General features: G+C 37.3%; 1 protein-coding gene across 1 annotated transcript in view; it reads right to left on the bottom strand.

Moving 5' to 3' along the window:
• The window catches only part of ITIH5 (inter-alpha-trypsin inhibitor heavy chain 5), a 40,481-nt gene extending 34,386 nt beyond the window's left edge, over window positions 1–6,095 (bottom strand). The window contains exon 1 of the mRNA XM_072399055.1: window positions 5,815–6,095. Within this exon, the coding sequence (XP_072255156.1) occupies window positions 5,815–5,931 (117 nt within the window). The 5' untranslated portion in view covers window positions 5,932–6,095. The remainder of the gene's footprint in view (window positions 1–5,814) is intronic.
• Window positions 6,096–15,376: the final 9,281 nt, after the last annotated feature.

The raw sequence follows: 15,376 nt of genomic DNA, 5'->3' as shown, positions 1-15,376 counted from the left end.
TTTTTTTTAAATTCGATGTCGTTTGGCAAATTTACACCAGCCGTTCTCGCTTACAATTTCGGTAAGCGAAAAACGGACAAAATCACAGCACGATTGAGTTTTCAAACCGCGCTCGCTCATCCCTAATAAACACAGTAGAGGAGAAGAAATAATATGCATGTTGAGCAGTCAGTGCTCAGAAACAACTTTTGAAATAGCAGAATACAAAATGTATTTGCAAGTACAACACTTATTAAATGTATATATAAATGCCATGCAGCTGAAATTGGTGTTTATCACCAAAAAAGTATTGTGTTGTATATTTGTGAAAAATACACATATTTCTTTTGTTCATTCTCCTAAAAATGATACAAATACATTAACATACATGTTAAGCCTCCAAAAAATGAGGGAGCTGCTAATTTACTGAGCCCAGACCAGTTCCTCCCTTGGATTACAAAACACCTTCCCAATTTGGTATATATGAGATGTAAAAAGTCAGGAATTATTCTTTTGTCCATTGGGGAAGAACTATTATGGCGGCACTGCATGGGATCCCAGTTACACCAGCAAAGACACTGTACTGTCAGCTCCAAGAATAAATCAGGAACACCATGGATTTTTGGTGTTCTTTAAGGAGACAATGTATAGAGAAATGTGAATACATTATGTTATGTTAAATAATAAAAACATGGTTTCCCCCAGACATACACTTTAAGGTAACAGCACCTTATCACTTTAGATTTTTTCTCTAATTATTTTTTTCTTTTGCTATTCATCTCATTAGTCCCTCTGCACAAAAAAAGCCTTTTTTTAAATAACCAGAGGGGAAAAAATTGGAATTGGAAAAAAGTGACTACCTATTAGATATGTATGCATTAGACAGGTCACTTTGGTAATTGTGTCACCTGATCACCATTGAAGGACACCATGTAGAAAAGATAAACCACCCCTATGTGTTTTTATCATTGTCAAATATTAAAAAAGTATGTCTAGCTTTTAATATTAATTTTTTCATAGATTTAAACTATACAAATATACCATTGTCCACGAGAAGTATTTTGCAAGTTGGTTCCTGCAATGGTTATGGGGAAGCTGAACGTCTGTCAAATGCCCAGTTTACCCCAAACTTAACCCTAGCTTAACCAAAGCCCTGGCACTTATCAGAAGATGTGTTCTCATTCATTTCCCTGATAAAGTCCAGGATAGGTTATGCTAGGACTGAGTGGGTGGTTGACAAGTATACAGCTGTACCCAGCTGCAGGAATAATTCATGAGAATTAGTAATTATTAATTCTGTTTCTCCATAATATGAAAAAAAATACAACAAACCATAAAAATCCTTTAAAAAAAACAACAACCCATCTAAAGCATCCATGCACTATAACTGTTTATAACAGAAGTAATTGCAGTTTGTCAGTTAAAATCCTTCTTTTTAATATTAAGACATTGCTATCAGATTTAGGATGAAATAAAAGGTATTATTAAAGCGGAAGTAAACAGAAAAAAAAAACACACACAACTTTACCTCTGTCAATCCTTTTGGAGGTTTCCTGGATTGGGTCCCATGTAGTCCCTGCATCCTCTTTCGTCCTGGAATGGTAGAAGAGCCAGGCGCCTCCATCTTCTTTGAACTTTCTTCATCTCCCAATCTGGAACTGCGCAGGCGGGTGGCGTAGATGGGGAAAATTTTTTTCATCCCATTAAACAAAAAGCTACTTCTCCTAAAAAAAAAAGGGGGTTCCAAATCCCCTCCCAAAAAAAAAAAACTTTTAGCTTATATAAAGGGTTGTCTACCCTTTTGTGTAAGATAAACACTTTAGTTTAGGTCTGCTTTAATATGGATGAAATGATAAAATTAACAAAACCAGCAATCGCAGCAACATTTAGCTTCAACCCAGAGATATCCCTCGCAGTAATTTCTTCTCCCTGATGTCCTCTGTCTGAAGACCAACATTATGCAATCAACTTCTAAACCCAAGGTGTTCAGGACCCATCCCTGTAGGTGACTAGACAGTGAAAGGAACAACAGTACAGTCTTTGTGCTACTTCTTCCTGTTAAGCCGCATACACACGTGCAATTCTTGTCGTTGGAAAGGATCTTTCACGATCCTTTCCAACTATAAGAACCGCAAGATGCATGAACGAGTGCTGTACATACAGCACTGTTCTGCTCCATGGAGAGGGAAGGGAGAGAGCGACGGAGCAGCACCCTGCTGGGCTCTCTCCCCCTTCCCTTGCATTAGGATCGCTCATCATTGATCGTTCGTGGATCCGCCAGGACGGATCCACGGACGATGAACAACGCGGGCTGTATACATGCCAGAGGCCGATTATCGGGCGAGAAAAATTTGTTTCAATCAGTTTTATTAAGTTTTCAGAAAAAAGTAACAAGTAAACATAACATAGAAAAAAAAAAATCAAATATATAACACATACATCAAGACGAGCATAACATTGTAGGCTTCGAATTAACAGACAGATAATAATACCAGGGAGCTGCTTGAGCTCTACAGGTTAAGGCTAACTTATGTGTTAGGGTAAATGATTTTTCCCAATCATCCGGAGTTATCCGGAGTCCAGTCATTTCCCTCTCCCAATATCTAGTGTATATAGGTGCAGAGGGTTCAGAGTCCTGAGCAAGTAATTCGTACAACCTGGACGGGCGAGAAAAATTTGACGTGTGTACGTAGCTTTACTCTCTAGCCCTGCTGTATAGATGCTATTGCTGTAGAATGAAATAAAGGGTCAAAAATTACAAACTGGAAATACAAGTTAATCCTTTTTGTATGCTAAAAGCTGATTGTGCATTCCTCCTCACAGATATGATCAAGTGTGTGGACATGAAAGTTTTGAAGAAGTTTATGGTTAAGCCAAAGCAAACTGCCTTTAGGAAAAGACACCATAAAATTATTTGAACAATTTATGTAATGACAATGGTTGACCATAAAATGAAGGACACCAGGATACACAGTCACATAAAAAAATTCTGCCACCGGTACAATATTCTGGACTCGGGACATTTTGTTGCTGAGAAGACATATTCATTCTAGATTATGATTTGCTAGCCTAGGAAATCTCTCATCAGGTATGAACTATAAAATTTGCTATCCCACTCAATTGGAGTTAGAATGCATTCTGTATGAATATCATATCTTCTGTGTAAACACAATAAATGCCACCTCATTTGGAACCCAGTCACATTCTAAGAGTCCTAAATTGGACCCCCAAAAGGCAGGCAACAATACTAATTCAAATTAGTTCTAGATTGCATTTAAAAGAAAAAGTTTACTTTTGTATTATTGAATTTAGAGCTCCATTAATGTATGTCTTTTATATCTGCTTAGATTTCAGCGTTAAGGGCAAGAGAAACTTATATTTGTGTATTCACATGAAAGCTGTGACAGCTTGCTAGCCATAGACACTAGATAACCACAGACAGAATGAAACAGGATTACCAACTACCAATTACCAATGAATGTATTTATTCCAGTACATGTTTTATCTCAATTTACAGCATGCAGCTTTTCACATTGGTGATACTGCAACAGGATTTCTATATAGTACAAAAATACGTTGTTACTTGTAGCTGCTTTCTCACAAGGATTGCAATGGTAGGATTTTGATGTGTGATATTCAAAAAAAACTTTACAGTATACAATATTATCCCATGATGCTGGTTTGCATGGAGATTGCTGATTTTCGCTGCTGTTTTATCCTGTGCTTGTATTGTTTGCGTGCAGTTGGGGCCAGTAACAAAGTCCAACTAGTAGTCAAGGAGCAAAGTAGATGTTCATTAGCAGGTGAGTTTTTTTTGTTCCTTTTTTAAAAATGGTTGGTGGGCAGTGAGGGAGTCAATGTGTGCTTGAGGCTTTGGAAGTGTTGAGGCAGTTGTACTTTGGAGCGATTGGTACTGGGGGATGGGCTGGAGGGGCAAGTCAGTTCTAAAAAGAGGCCAAGTGTTGGCTACAAGCGCCACTGGGTGTCAACAACATGAAAGAGTCAAGAAATCTTGTTCTTGTCTGAGCTGCACCAGCACCATCAATTGTACTCTTTTGTCATGGTGCGGTAATAGTGTAGAGGATAGTTTCTTGGAACATTTTCAGCCCCTTAGTACTAGGTGAGCTTTGTATAAATGTCACGTTCTACCTTAGTATTGTTGCAGACCATGGCGATCCCATACTGTGTGAGCTCACACAACCTACGTGCAGGATGAAGTACAATGGGCAGTGTAGTTCTACAGCTCAGCCTATATAGACAAGGCTATGACACAGGGAATGCAGCAGAACCAGGCAGCCTTAATATGGAATAGAATTCAGCCAGTGACTTTTGATGTTACAACCTATTAAATTGCTGATTCATCTGCTTTGGAGCTTGATAGGGGAAAATCTGAGCATACCAATTATTGTACACAATGAATTGTTTATAATTGCATGTTTTACCAAAAACAATTAAACATAGCCTAAAGGTCAGGCAGATGTTAAGGTTGGATTATAGGTGGAAACCTTTGTTAAAGCTTGTTTTAGATGCCAAATCCTCCATGATCAGAAGAAGCTGATGCTGTTTTTTCAAGGCGGAATACCCAAAATCTACTGAAAATTGACCAAAGTAGCATTCCCTTGATGACTGATGTCAATAAATATTGATGGGATCTTTTAGATACCTGGAATACGTTCAGAATATTATATGAATACGACTCACCCACCACTGACATGCAGGCTAAAACATTTTAGTTAAGGCTGCCAAAACCTCACGGATTTAACATGCAGGTTTATTTAGTAAAAATTTAATATGTAACTAAATTTACTTTTAATTAAACATATATAGTGACATAAATCCAGACAGCAAGTTTCTAAAATGTGCTTCTTTGCACACTGCAGCCTCTTGTCATATGGTTCTCATGTTCCACTATGTGTGCTAAACTGCAATGGTTTTAATAGGAGTGCAGTGCATGAATCCGAAAATACAGTGACATGCATTCTAATAAAACTCAGATTCAGGTTTCATTAAATGAGGACAATGGCAATTATAGAGATAGCTACAAACAATGCTACTGTAAACTTTGCAGATATGCAACAGAAACAATTTACCTTTAGACACATCTGATTACCATTACACTTTATATGTATTGGTAGGTGTATTAGTAGATATGCAGAGATTTGGATGTGGATCTGCCATACACATTGCAGTGACAGCTCCTGATCTAAGTAAAACACCAACAGAGGGCACAGCAAAGAATACATGAATCTGCATTCAATCCTAAATTCCAATGAATCATGACTGTTACATAAGCACATACAAGTCTGCACAATAACCACCACAGTGAAATGTATATACTACAAATAACTGTCACCATATTCTATCACCATATGAAAGCAAGTCAATGGAAGAATACTTAATACAGCTCTGATTTGTGTACATTGCTGAACACCTTGCAACCTTACAACTTTGCATTTCATTCCTTTCTATTTCTATTCTTGGTTGGCTAGGTAAATTGTGAAGGTGGTTGTACACATGGCAATTTTCACTTGCACTATTCACCAGTAATGACACAAAAAATCCAGTGGTTTAATCAGTTTGTGTTACAATTATTTCTCCAGCACACACATAGCTACTTGAGTGATCAAAACTCATTGACAAATTTGTCCACAGATGATTGGTAATCAATTGAGAACTCTCAAGATCAATATAATATAGGGTCTCCGGCTTGTGACACTGATTCAATCTTTTTAGAGTGATATAATGTATCATGATACATGTGTGATCCCACACCAGACACAGTCACTTCAATCATCATTATAAAAGTTGAGATATTACAAAGCATGGAGTACTCACTTTTTCCTCTATGCCTTTTACTAATGAAAAATCTATTAAATTGTCCTCAGTCAATTCAGCTCCAATATGTCCCAGAGAAGTGGAAACACAAAAGTAAATTCCAAGCAGAAAAATCATGTTTCAATGTTAAGGATCTGATTCTCCCAGGAAAAAGTGATGTTCTTTCCAGAAGTGCTGGGACTGTACATGCAGGGTGGTGAGATGCCAGTGGGGAAAGAGGCAATGTATTCCCTCCCCTCCCACTACTCACTCCAACCTCTCATCAATGTTCTCTGAGCCAAACAAGCACTGTCAAATATTCCCAAACAAAGTGTAGTCACTAGGAAATGAGACAAGAGGAGGATGCATGGGTGTGTGCAGGGAATTCATACAGAGCCTACCAAGCTCCTGGAATTAAAACTTTAACTGTGTATGTTGGGTACAAACTGAACAAAAATCAATAACTATGAATATTCAAACCACATTTCAAATGTTTATTACATTCACTTGTTTCATTCTACATTCTGCTACAAATATGTATTAAAACACATTGCAGCCTTCTAAGCATATTGTCATATATACTAAAAAAAACCTTGAAAAGCTGGCAAGCTTTGTAACCCCAACAAAGGGGCCGTAAAAATGGTTTATGTTTAACTCATCACAAACAACTGGTTCTGTTCCGGATTACAGCTGTAATTCTATCATGTATTTAAATACATTTTCCAGGTTTGTGAAATGCAAATAGAGATTAACTTTATATGCTTCTCATTGCAACCAAGCACTGATTACAATGTATGGCGAATCAGGTGGATAGAATATTATTTGTATGATAAAATTTCTGTTTTTTCAAATCAGAAAACAATACTATTTTTGAGATATCACCGAGCCATGGGTATAAGTAGATTGTAAGCTCTTCTGGGCAGGGTCCTCTCCTCCAGTGTCACTGTCTGTATCTGTCTTTCATTTGCATTCCCAGTTTATTGTACAGCGCTGCATAACATGTTTGCGCTATATAAATCCTATTTAAAAAAAAAATAATAATAATAAAGTAGATGACATAAACAATAAAATAAAATTATGAAACAACCCTTTGCAGGTTGGAAACAATTAGATGAGTTTGGCCAACGCACCAAAGTGCAGTGCACTTTTTTGGCACAGGGGTGGATTTATGCAGCGCCATAGCAAACCATGGCCTGTGATAACTCGATATTGTTTTTTTTATTATTATTATTTTGTAGTTTTTGATTTTGCCCCTATTTTCTTTTTGTTTATGTGTTTTTTTTTTTTTTCTTTATTATAATTCTTTCTCCATTGAGTTTTTAATGATTGAATAGGCTTTAAAGGAATATATGGGCAAAATGCAACTAAATGTGCTCAGACTCTTCAGTTTTTTGTAAATTTTGATATTTTCATTACTTTATTATTATATTTTATGTTCTTGTGTCCAGTGATAACATTGCTTTTGCATAATGCATTTGTATAAATGCGATTACACTTCTTTGTTGAAGCTGCTATAATGGAATACTATATGTTGAAACATGTTTCCTCAATGTTTGTCTTCTGTCAGTAGCTGCGTTGTGAAGTGGTTACATCAGTGCTAACATTCATTGGCAAACACTTTCTTGCTTGTTATCTTGTGCTCTGCCCTTACCTCTTCACACATTCCACATGCATAGTGTCTTGTGCCCACCAAGAATCATATTGTAATAGTAACAATGCAAGTTAAAGTGTGTAAAGCCAACATTTTTTTTTTGGGATAAAGCAAGGAAAGATTGGAACCCCTGTCAATATTTTTTTTCTCTCAAATGTACTTCTTTTGTACTCAAATGTGTTCTTTATGTGTCCTGGTAACCACAGTCACCAAAATACAAAGTGATGGGTGAAAAACACAATTATAACCCAAACAAGTTGTGAGGGTAAATCTTTTAATAAGGATGTCTGAAAAGGAAAACATAACTGTGCACATACATAAAAAAAAATACATTTTTACCAGTCCCTAATTTATCCAAAACTAAGAAAAAATGTTCTATACATACACTCTACAACTTACATATACATACAGTTGACAATCGAAAATCCGGCCATCGATAATCCCAATCCTTCAGTTTTCTGATGTGAGTTTCGGAGCGCATTTTCAATACAGGGACTGGGGCAGATGGTCTTACATTTTTATCCAATACACTTTGATATAAACCATAACATTTTCTCCACCATGCTTTAAAGTTGGGATGAGGTTCTTCTTAAATGCTATGTTCAATTTTTGGCAAAAAATGTCTACTGTTACTGTAGTCATACAATGGTATCCTTAATTTATCAATCACCATTACTTGTCCTTTCTGAAATAAAAATCCTGCTGCTCAATTATAGTTCCACCTATATTATGGATTTGAATTCATTTTTATTCTTTTGTGTACATGTTACACCTACATTTATGTGAGTAAGCAGCATTTGTCAGCAATGAGACATTTAAGGGACACACAAATGGGATGTTATTCCTATGATTGACTATTTCATGAAAGTGATACAAGCATACATGGACTTCTTGCATTAGAAAAGGGCAATGTTTGTAATCCAAATTTTGTATATTTTATAAAATTGATTTCTGAGATTTACTACAAATACAAGCCTGTATATTTGTGTATCTGTAATACAATCTAGCAGGTTTTGCCAAGAAGTACATTCATATTCTAATAAACAGTGGTTAAGTAGGCCTGGACCTAGTATAGAGCAAAGGGCCTCATGACTGGGTGAGGAGGGAAGACAGGAAACATGAGGTTACAAGTTTTTTTTTAAAAATGGAAAAGTGCAGGAAAAGAAAAAAAAAAGTACAGGAAAAGGGGGAATGATGTGATAGGTCAATGGTTGATGGGTAGTGTGGAAAAGGTCAGACTATAAGAGAAAGGGGCTGGGGGTGAGGGGATAGCAGTTACCTGGAAGCAAGCATCTTCCACTCTCCCTCCCTTGTTAATTTGGATTGAAGTTGTGGGCCCATTTTTGTCATAGTAGCAGTGTGTCATTCTTTCATCGGTCCATTTTTTTGTGGGGGGGAAACAAGGGGGTAAGACCCATCAGGGTATGAGTCTTGTGGTTGATGATGGCCCTGCACAACACTTGGTTGTTGTGGGGGCTAGGGGTGCGAGGTGGTATCTGCTAATCGTCCCCGAGCCGGGGTGTGCAGAGGTGGTCTGTTTGGTTAAAAAGGGAACATGGGAGTTTTTTATGGACCTGTAAGAAGGAAATAATTATCTGCATTTTCAAGTATTGTTTCAAGGTTATATATAAAAAGGTTATTATTGCATATGGTATACAAGATTAGATATATTATTTGTAAATTTGTATTATTTGTAAATAAAATGGGCTGCTATGGCCGATTTAATCCAACGCAAGTCTTGTGTCTTTTATTTGGTTACCAGAGGGGTGTGGTTTGGGGGATAAATTGGCTGATGGTGCAGTTCATGGTTTCTTAGCATCTACCCTAGTCATGAAGGCCACACAAAAAGTTGTATGCTTTACCAGAAAATAAGAGGCTGGGTTCCCGGATTATGAATTCCTTACAAGGCCAGTTATGTTCAAGAGTAGAATATCACTAATTTCACTTTTCGCTACCAGATATTCTACCTGTGTAAAGTGCAGATAGGAAATTGGGAATGGGAAACCTTTAAGTGGACATCAGTTAAAGTTAGGATTATAGGCAACATTTAAAAAAATGTAAGTTGTTCCTAAGAAGTACCATGAAACATGTATCTTATGTCCTAAAATATAGCTATGCACTTTCTCCTGTGCCTACAGCCTCATAGCTGTATATTTGCAGTGTGATGATTCTTGCTCAATACAAATTGCCTGATCGTCTTTGTCTAGAATGTGACATGTGTACAGCGGTCGCTCAACATTGTTCATGGATCTATCCTAAAGGCTAAACATGTCAATGGAGATGAGCTCAGTGGGTGCCACTCTCATGTTCTCCCCTCTTCCCTCTCCATAGAATGGTGCTTTGTGTACAACACTCGTTCGTTCATCTGTCACTTTTTTGTTGCTGGAAATGTGAATCATGAAAGATATTTTCTAGCAGCGAAAATGTGTGTATGCAGCCTTAGACACCTCTGGCTTATTTTGTTTGTGTTGGGAGATTTTAGGTAAGATCTGGTCATTCCATGTTACTTAATGACATGAGGAAGCAAAATCCCGCCTCTACAAATATGGCTGCCTCCATACATTGACCTAATGCAGAACAAGGCCTGTTATAACAGTAAAAATCAGTATGTTCTGCATTCAGCTTTAAATCAGTGAATCACAGAAAAGGAATTTTATCGTATAAATCGTATATATACATGTCCAAACCATTTAATACTTTAATAAAAAATGACATACAACGCAAACCATTTTCATTTGTTTATTGCTGTTTATCAAATTATAATAGCTCCCAATATATTTTCAATGTAAACTTTTAGAGGAAAAATTCCAAAAAAGTTGGGGAAAATAGTATTAGCAGTAGTGAAAAGCTGGACAAATTTTATGATATTAGTATTTTATGTATCTCTGTAAGTCTGCATTGACTTTAAAATATAATATATGATGTGTACAGACTGAATTTGTAACTATGTAGGTAAAACTGTACTCACTATAAATAGATGTGCTCATTGTCCATTGTCTAATAAATTATCGTCTGGATCTAAGTGTAATGTATCTTCCTTGCTAACTGAATCCTCTGTGCCATTGACCTATACTGCTCATTTTTTTTCCTTGCCTGATGGCCATGGCTGTTTTTGTAAGACTGAAACCAAATACAAACCTTTATATGAGATGCACAAGAGACTTTATTGCCAAGGAACAAAACAGCCATCAGAACATTTCCTACTCTTGGGTATAAAATTTGACTTGCCTGGCCCTAATTATTCTCCTACAAGGTACTATTTATTAACTAGTATGGCATTTTATGTCTAATCTATTTCAATGCTCTGTTTTAATTACAAGTATTTATCTTGATTATTCTAAAAATATTAAAAATTAACAAAAGTGTAAAAATGTTTCCATTGTTGACTTTTTATTATTTTATATTTATTATTTTATTATTTTATATTATATAATTATACATAAAATGACAGGGGGTAGTTGATATGGTAGACAGCATAGTCTCTTTAAAGCAAATCTGTCAATAAAGTAAAAAAAAATCACACTTACCTTCACTTCCTCAGAGCCTCTGATCCATCCACACCTGGCTTCCATCCAGTCCTGCGCCATCGTCTTTTATCATGCTTATCATATCTTGCTTTGCTTACGTCACTCAATCTCACACTGAGCAGGCGCGAGACTGGGTGACGTATACTGCTGTAACTGTAAAAAAAAATGCCAATCATAATACGCATGTGTGAAATTGGCACTTTTTTTAATGCCTGGAAAGGCCCTTCTGAGCATGCCGAAACCTCCTGGGATACCTACGTCACATAAACCTCTCTGCTCGCCCATTCAGTCTTTACCACTGCAGCAGTAAATACAGAAGGGGCTTGCCCTTTTTTAAAAAAAAAAATTTAAGAAAAAAAAAAACAAGCTAATCTTTACTGATATAAAAGGGTTATCTATTGTTTTATATAAAGTAAAAATTTTGGCGATAGGCCCGCATTAAGGGATTTTATGGACTTGTGTTTATTTCAGACAACGAAAGGAACAAAAATGTCAACCCAAAGCAGGTACAAAGTCACATACATGATACAAAGTTGATACATGATGCACAGCTACATTCTGTGAGTTTCTCTCAGTCTTTGATATTGGCAGCCTGGCAAGTGGAGTAGCAGGTTCCATGGGCAGGCTGCTGAGCCACCAAACTCTTCTGCAACCCAGACTCCAGGCCCTGCAGAGCGGCATTCTTATCTGCCTCCTAAAGGGGAACTGACCTACATTGCTTACTAGTTTTCCCTAGAGCCCCCAACAACTGCAATCTGCAACCTAGGCATGTATTTGTATGGCCCTTCCACCACAATATTACCCATTTTTGACCATACTTGGTCACAATAAGTAGTATATTTATATAGTAGCCTTTTAAAACCCTATTTCTTTTACCATACTTCCATTTTCACCGAAACATGCCAACTGTACCCCATCAAGAACAGAGTTTAGTATTTGGTAAGGTATAGCAAGTTGCAGAAAACCTAAGCAAACAAATTAGAAATTGTCTCAGCTAAAATCTAAATGGTGGTTCAACCTTTTCTGTAACCATGTGTCAGTGACTTTTTAAAGTTGAATACCAAGCTCAAACACTTTATTTTCAACCTACCCCAAAACCACAAAATATAGAAATCTACTTTGTACACATTATGCTTTTGCAAATCCAGTAATTGCCTTTAAAAAAGGCAGTGACATCATAAAGAAGCCCATGCAGAAGTCAGCATAGGGGGTGGATACAAGATTAGATTGCAGCAATGTCCTGAAGTCCAGTTTTTATTAAGGCATGGTAAAAGGAAAAAAAAATGCATTTAGCATGTTATAAGCATTTTTTTGTTTTAGCTAATTACAATTTCTGTCCCCAATAGCAGAGCCTAGAAAAATACAAGTATACTACTTGTCTACAAGCAAAACATTGAGCTGTTTTGTCAAATACCTAGCTCCCTGGCTTCTGGTGGCTTTTTGTTTTTGCTAAACTACATTGCGCATTTGCCTATTCTGGGGTTACATCATCCAATCAATCAACAGTATCCCAACATGGAAGTCCGCCATGGAGCCTGCAGTGAAGTTGGTGGCACCAATCACTGCCCTAGATCGCTGCAGGGCAACAGCACAGGGTAAGTATGTGCCATAATCGGCAAGCATGCTGTGCTTACCTGCTGATTATGGCAGAAGCTCACCACCCGCCAACAAGTGTAGTTCCACTTTAATGGTATTCGGTGGAGCTGGCTGCAATATCATTATCACTGTTTTTTTTTTATTTATTTTTTGCATTCCATTTGTCACTTAAAGAGGAACTATTCTCAAAAAAAAAATGCAACTGTAATCCAACTTTGCTCGGACACAGAGGGAGCATTGGGTGCCGCCATCTTGCTCTGTCTTCTTCCATTTTCTGGCTTCATCTCCTGGTCTGGCACTGTGCAGCCACGACATCAAGTGACGTAGTCTGCTGTCAAGGGGGAAAAAAAAGAGTGCCAATCTCACTGTGCATGTGCGTGAATGAAGAAAAAAGCTCCTGCGCATGCCTGAATTTGGGCAGCCAGGAACCTTCTGGGATGTATAATGTGGGTATCCCAGGAGGCACTGCGCTCCCATTCTGTCTTGTTCATCACAGCAAAAAAGGCAGAAGGCTTCACCCATTTTTTTCTTTTTTTAAAACAAGAGTGTTAAAGGAAAAAAAGGTAATTTGTACTTTACATAAAAAGGTTTGTCTACTCTTTTATGTAAAAATGTTGGTGATAGGTCCATGTTAAATAATTTTTTCACAATATTTTTCACAATTATAGTTTTTTCTGTTTTCCATGCTGAAAATATCTATCTCAAGACCTTTCAAAATTTCAACTTGATTTCATAGGCAGGCACAAATAGGTGGAGGGGTTTCTTGACATATAAAGTGGCCATATAAAAGCACATAATCAGTATTCATTAGTAGAGTTGATGTTTGGGAGATTTGCTTATCTATATTGGAGAGAAATCGTTGCAGTATTGTAAGCTGACAGCAAGAGAAGAATTTCACCAAAAGAGGACAGATTTCTGGTTAGTTTATAAAGTGTGTTCTATGTCATTGTTTGGAACTAACAATAACATTTCAGTATTTATGTCAATACTAAACATTGCTAAACTACAATAAAAGGATAAGCAGGACTATAGTTATTTATTACAGTAATATCTGTATAAATAAAGTTGGATGTCATATTAGAAGTTGTTTGTGATAGACTCATATACACAATGTGGGCTTTGGACACCATCTAGTGGTTTCTTATTCCCCTGAAATTCTTTCTCATTAAATAGGCCAATTGGGTTATTTACTCTGAATGTGGTAACATTTAGTAAATGTTTAACTAGAATAGAGACATCACATATACAGCATTAAAGACAGAGACAACATTTTCCTCTTTGTCTTATTTGCATTGTCAACATTGTTTTCTTTTGCAAAAATATGGGTCCCCCATTGTATATATGATTACTTTTTCTTACCCTTTTGTCTCTTTCTTTCCTTAATGCTTGCTTCTCTACATTTTTGGGTAAATAATAAAAACTTGTAATGATTTTCATGATGACCCAGTGAACCTCCATTATTTTTACATATTTATTTGTTGCAGCAAATGAATGAAAGAATGAAAACCTCCTACAGTACATATTAGCTGACACCCACTTAGATGAGTTTGCTTTTGGTGCCAGGAACCCAGTATTTAAGTTTTCACATCCTAAACATCCATATCTTCCACTTTTATAACAAGTGGGAACCCGGGAAAATACTTATAAGTCTCCAGGGACTCTTGCTATAATTACTATATCCATAGTAAATTAGTGTGGTGGTCAGTGGAAAGGTGTTAGCCCTATAGAAAGTCAAAAAAAGATAATTGCTGCCACTCAATCCCCTGGGGTAAGGGGGGCACAAACTGCTCATTGCTCAAGGAACCCCTAGGAACCTCTGAAGGAACCCTGGTTGAAAAACACTAATCTAACCTATGCCCAACATTTGAAAGGATTGTGATGAAGTTATGCTGCGTGTGGGCTTCATGTAGCAAACAATTTAAAACCATCTACTAGCCCAGGCATTGGCAAACTATGGCCCGTGGGCCGTATACGGCCCAATGGAGATGTTTCTCCGGCCCTTTGGGTGTTCCACAGTTCTAGCCGGTGCCACCCCGAGCAGAGTCAGGAGAAGGACCCCGCCAGGGGGCACACCGAACAAAACCGCAGTACCACAGAGCTCGGGGCCTGCAATAGGAGAGTGGGTGGGCTGTGTCCCTGCACACAACCTGCCCACTCTCCCATCCCAGGCTCAGATCTGTGATGGGAGAGTGAGCGGGGTTATGCCATCATGACGTCACATTCAGGGGCATCATGATGGCATAACCAAGCCATGATCAAATACTTGTTTGTTTGCTTCCTAAATGAATATCCCAGTTTTTTTAGCTGAGCTGAATACTTTTTTTATTTAATGTAAATTCTGTGATTATTATGCAATAGAAAAATATACATTAAAAGCAAAAAAACACAATATATTAACAAAATATAAGGTGAGTAATATAAAATACAAAATCAATGTGGGAAAGATAAAGAAACAAAAACACAGGGAGGCCAATGTCAGTTTGAACACTAAAATTAGTAAATTATCTGCATACAAAGCTTAAAATTATGACATGACAAATAGGACCCAAAGTCATATATGAGGGCGAATAAATGAAGAAGGAGGGGGGAGCTAAGAGAGGAAAAAGGACGTTTGCAGAGAGCACCAGAAGCCTAAATGTGGGATGGCTGTGGATGACTCTGGGAGTTATGGAGCAGCCAGTGCTAAAGAGACCAGATAATGTAGTATCTGAAACCTCTGTGCCTCCACCCATTGTGCAAGGAGTGAATCTGAGAAAGTAGGAGTGAACGCAGAGTGTCCAATGACTGGGAGCACTGGAGATGATGCAGG

The sequence above is a fragment of the Pyxicephalus adspersus genome, chromosome 2, assembly GCF_032062135.1.
Source record: "Pyxicephalus adspersus chromosome 2, UCB_Pads_2.0, whole genome shotgun sequence".
NCBI lineage: Eukaryota > Metazoa > Chordata > Amphibia > Anura > Pyxicephalidae > Pyxicephalus > Pyxicephalus adspersus.
Note: the sequence above shows the minus strand (reverse complement) of the source record. Positions and strands in the feature narration are given on the sequence as shown.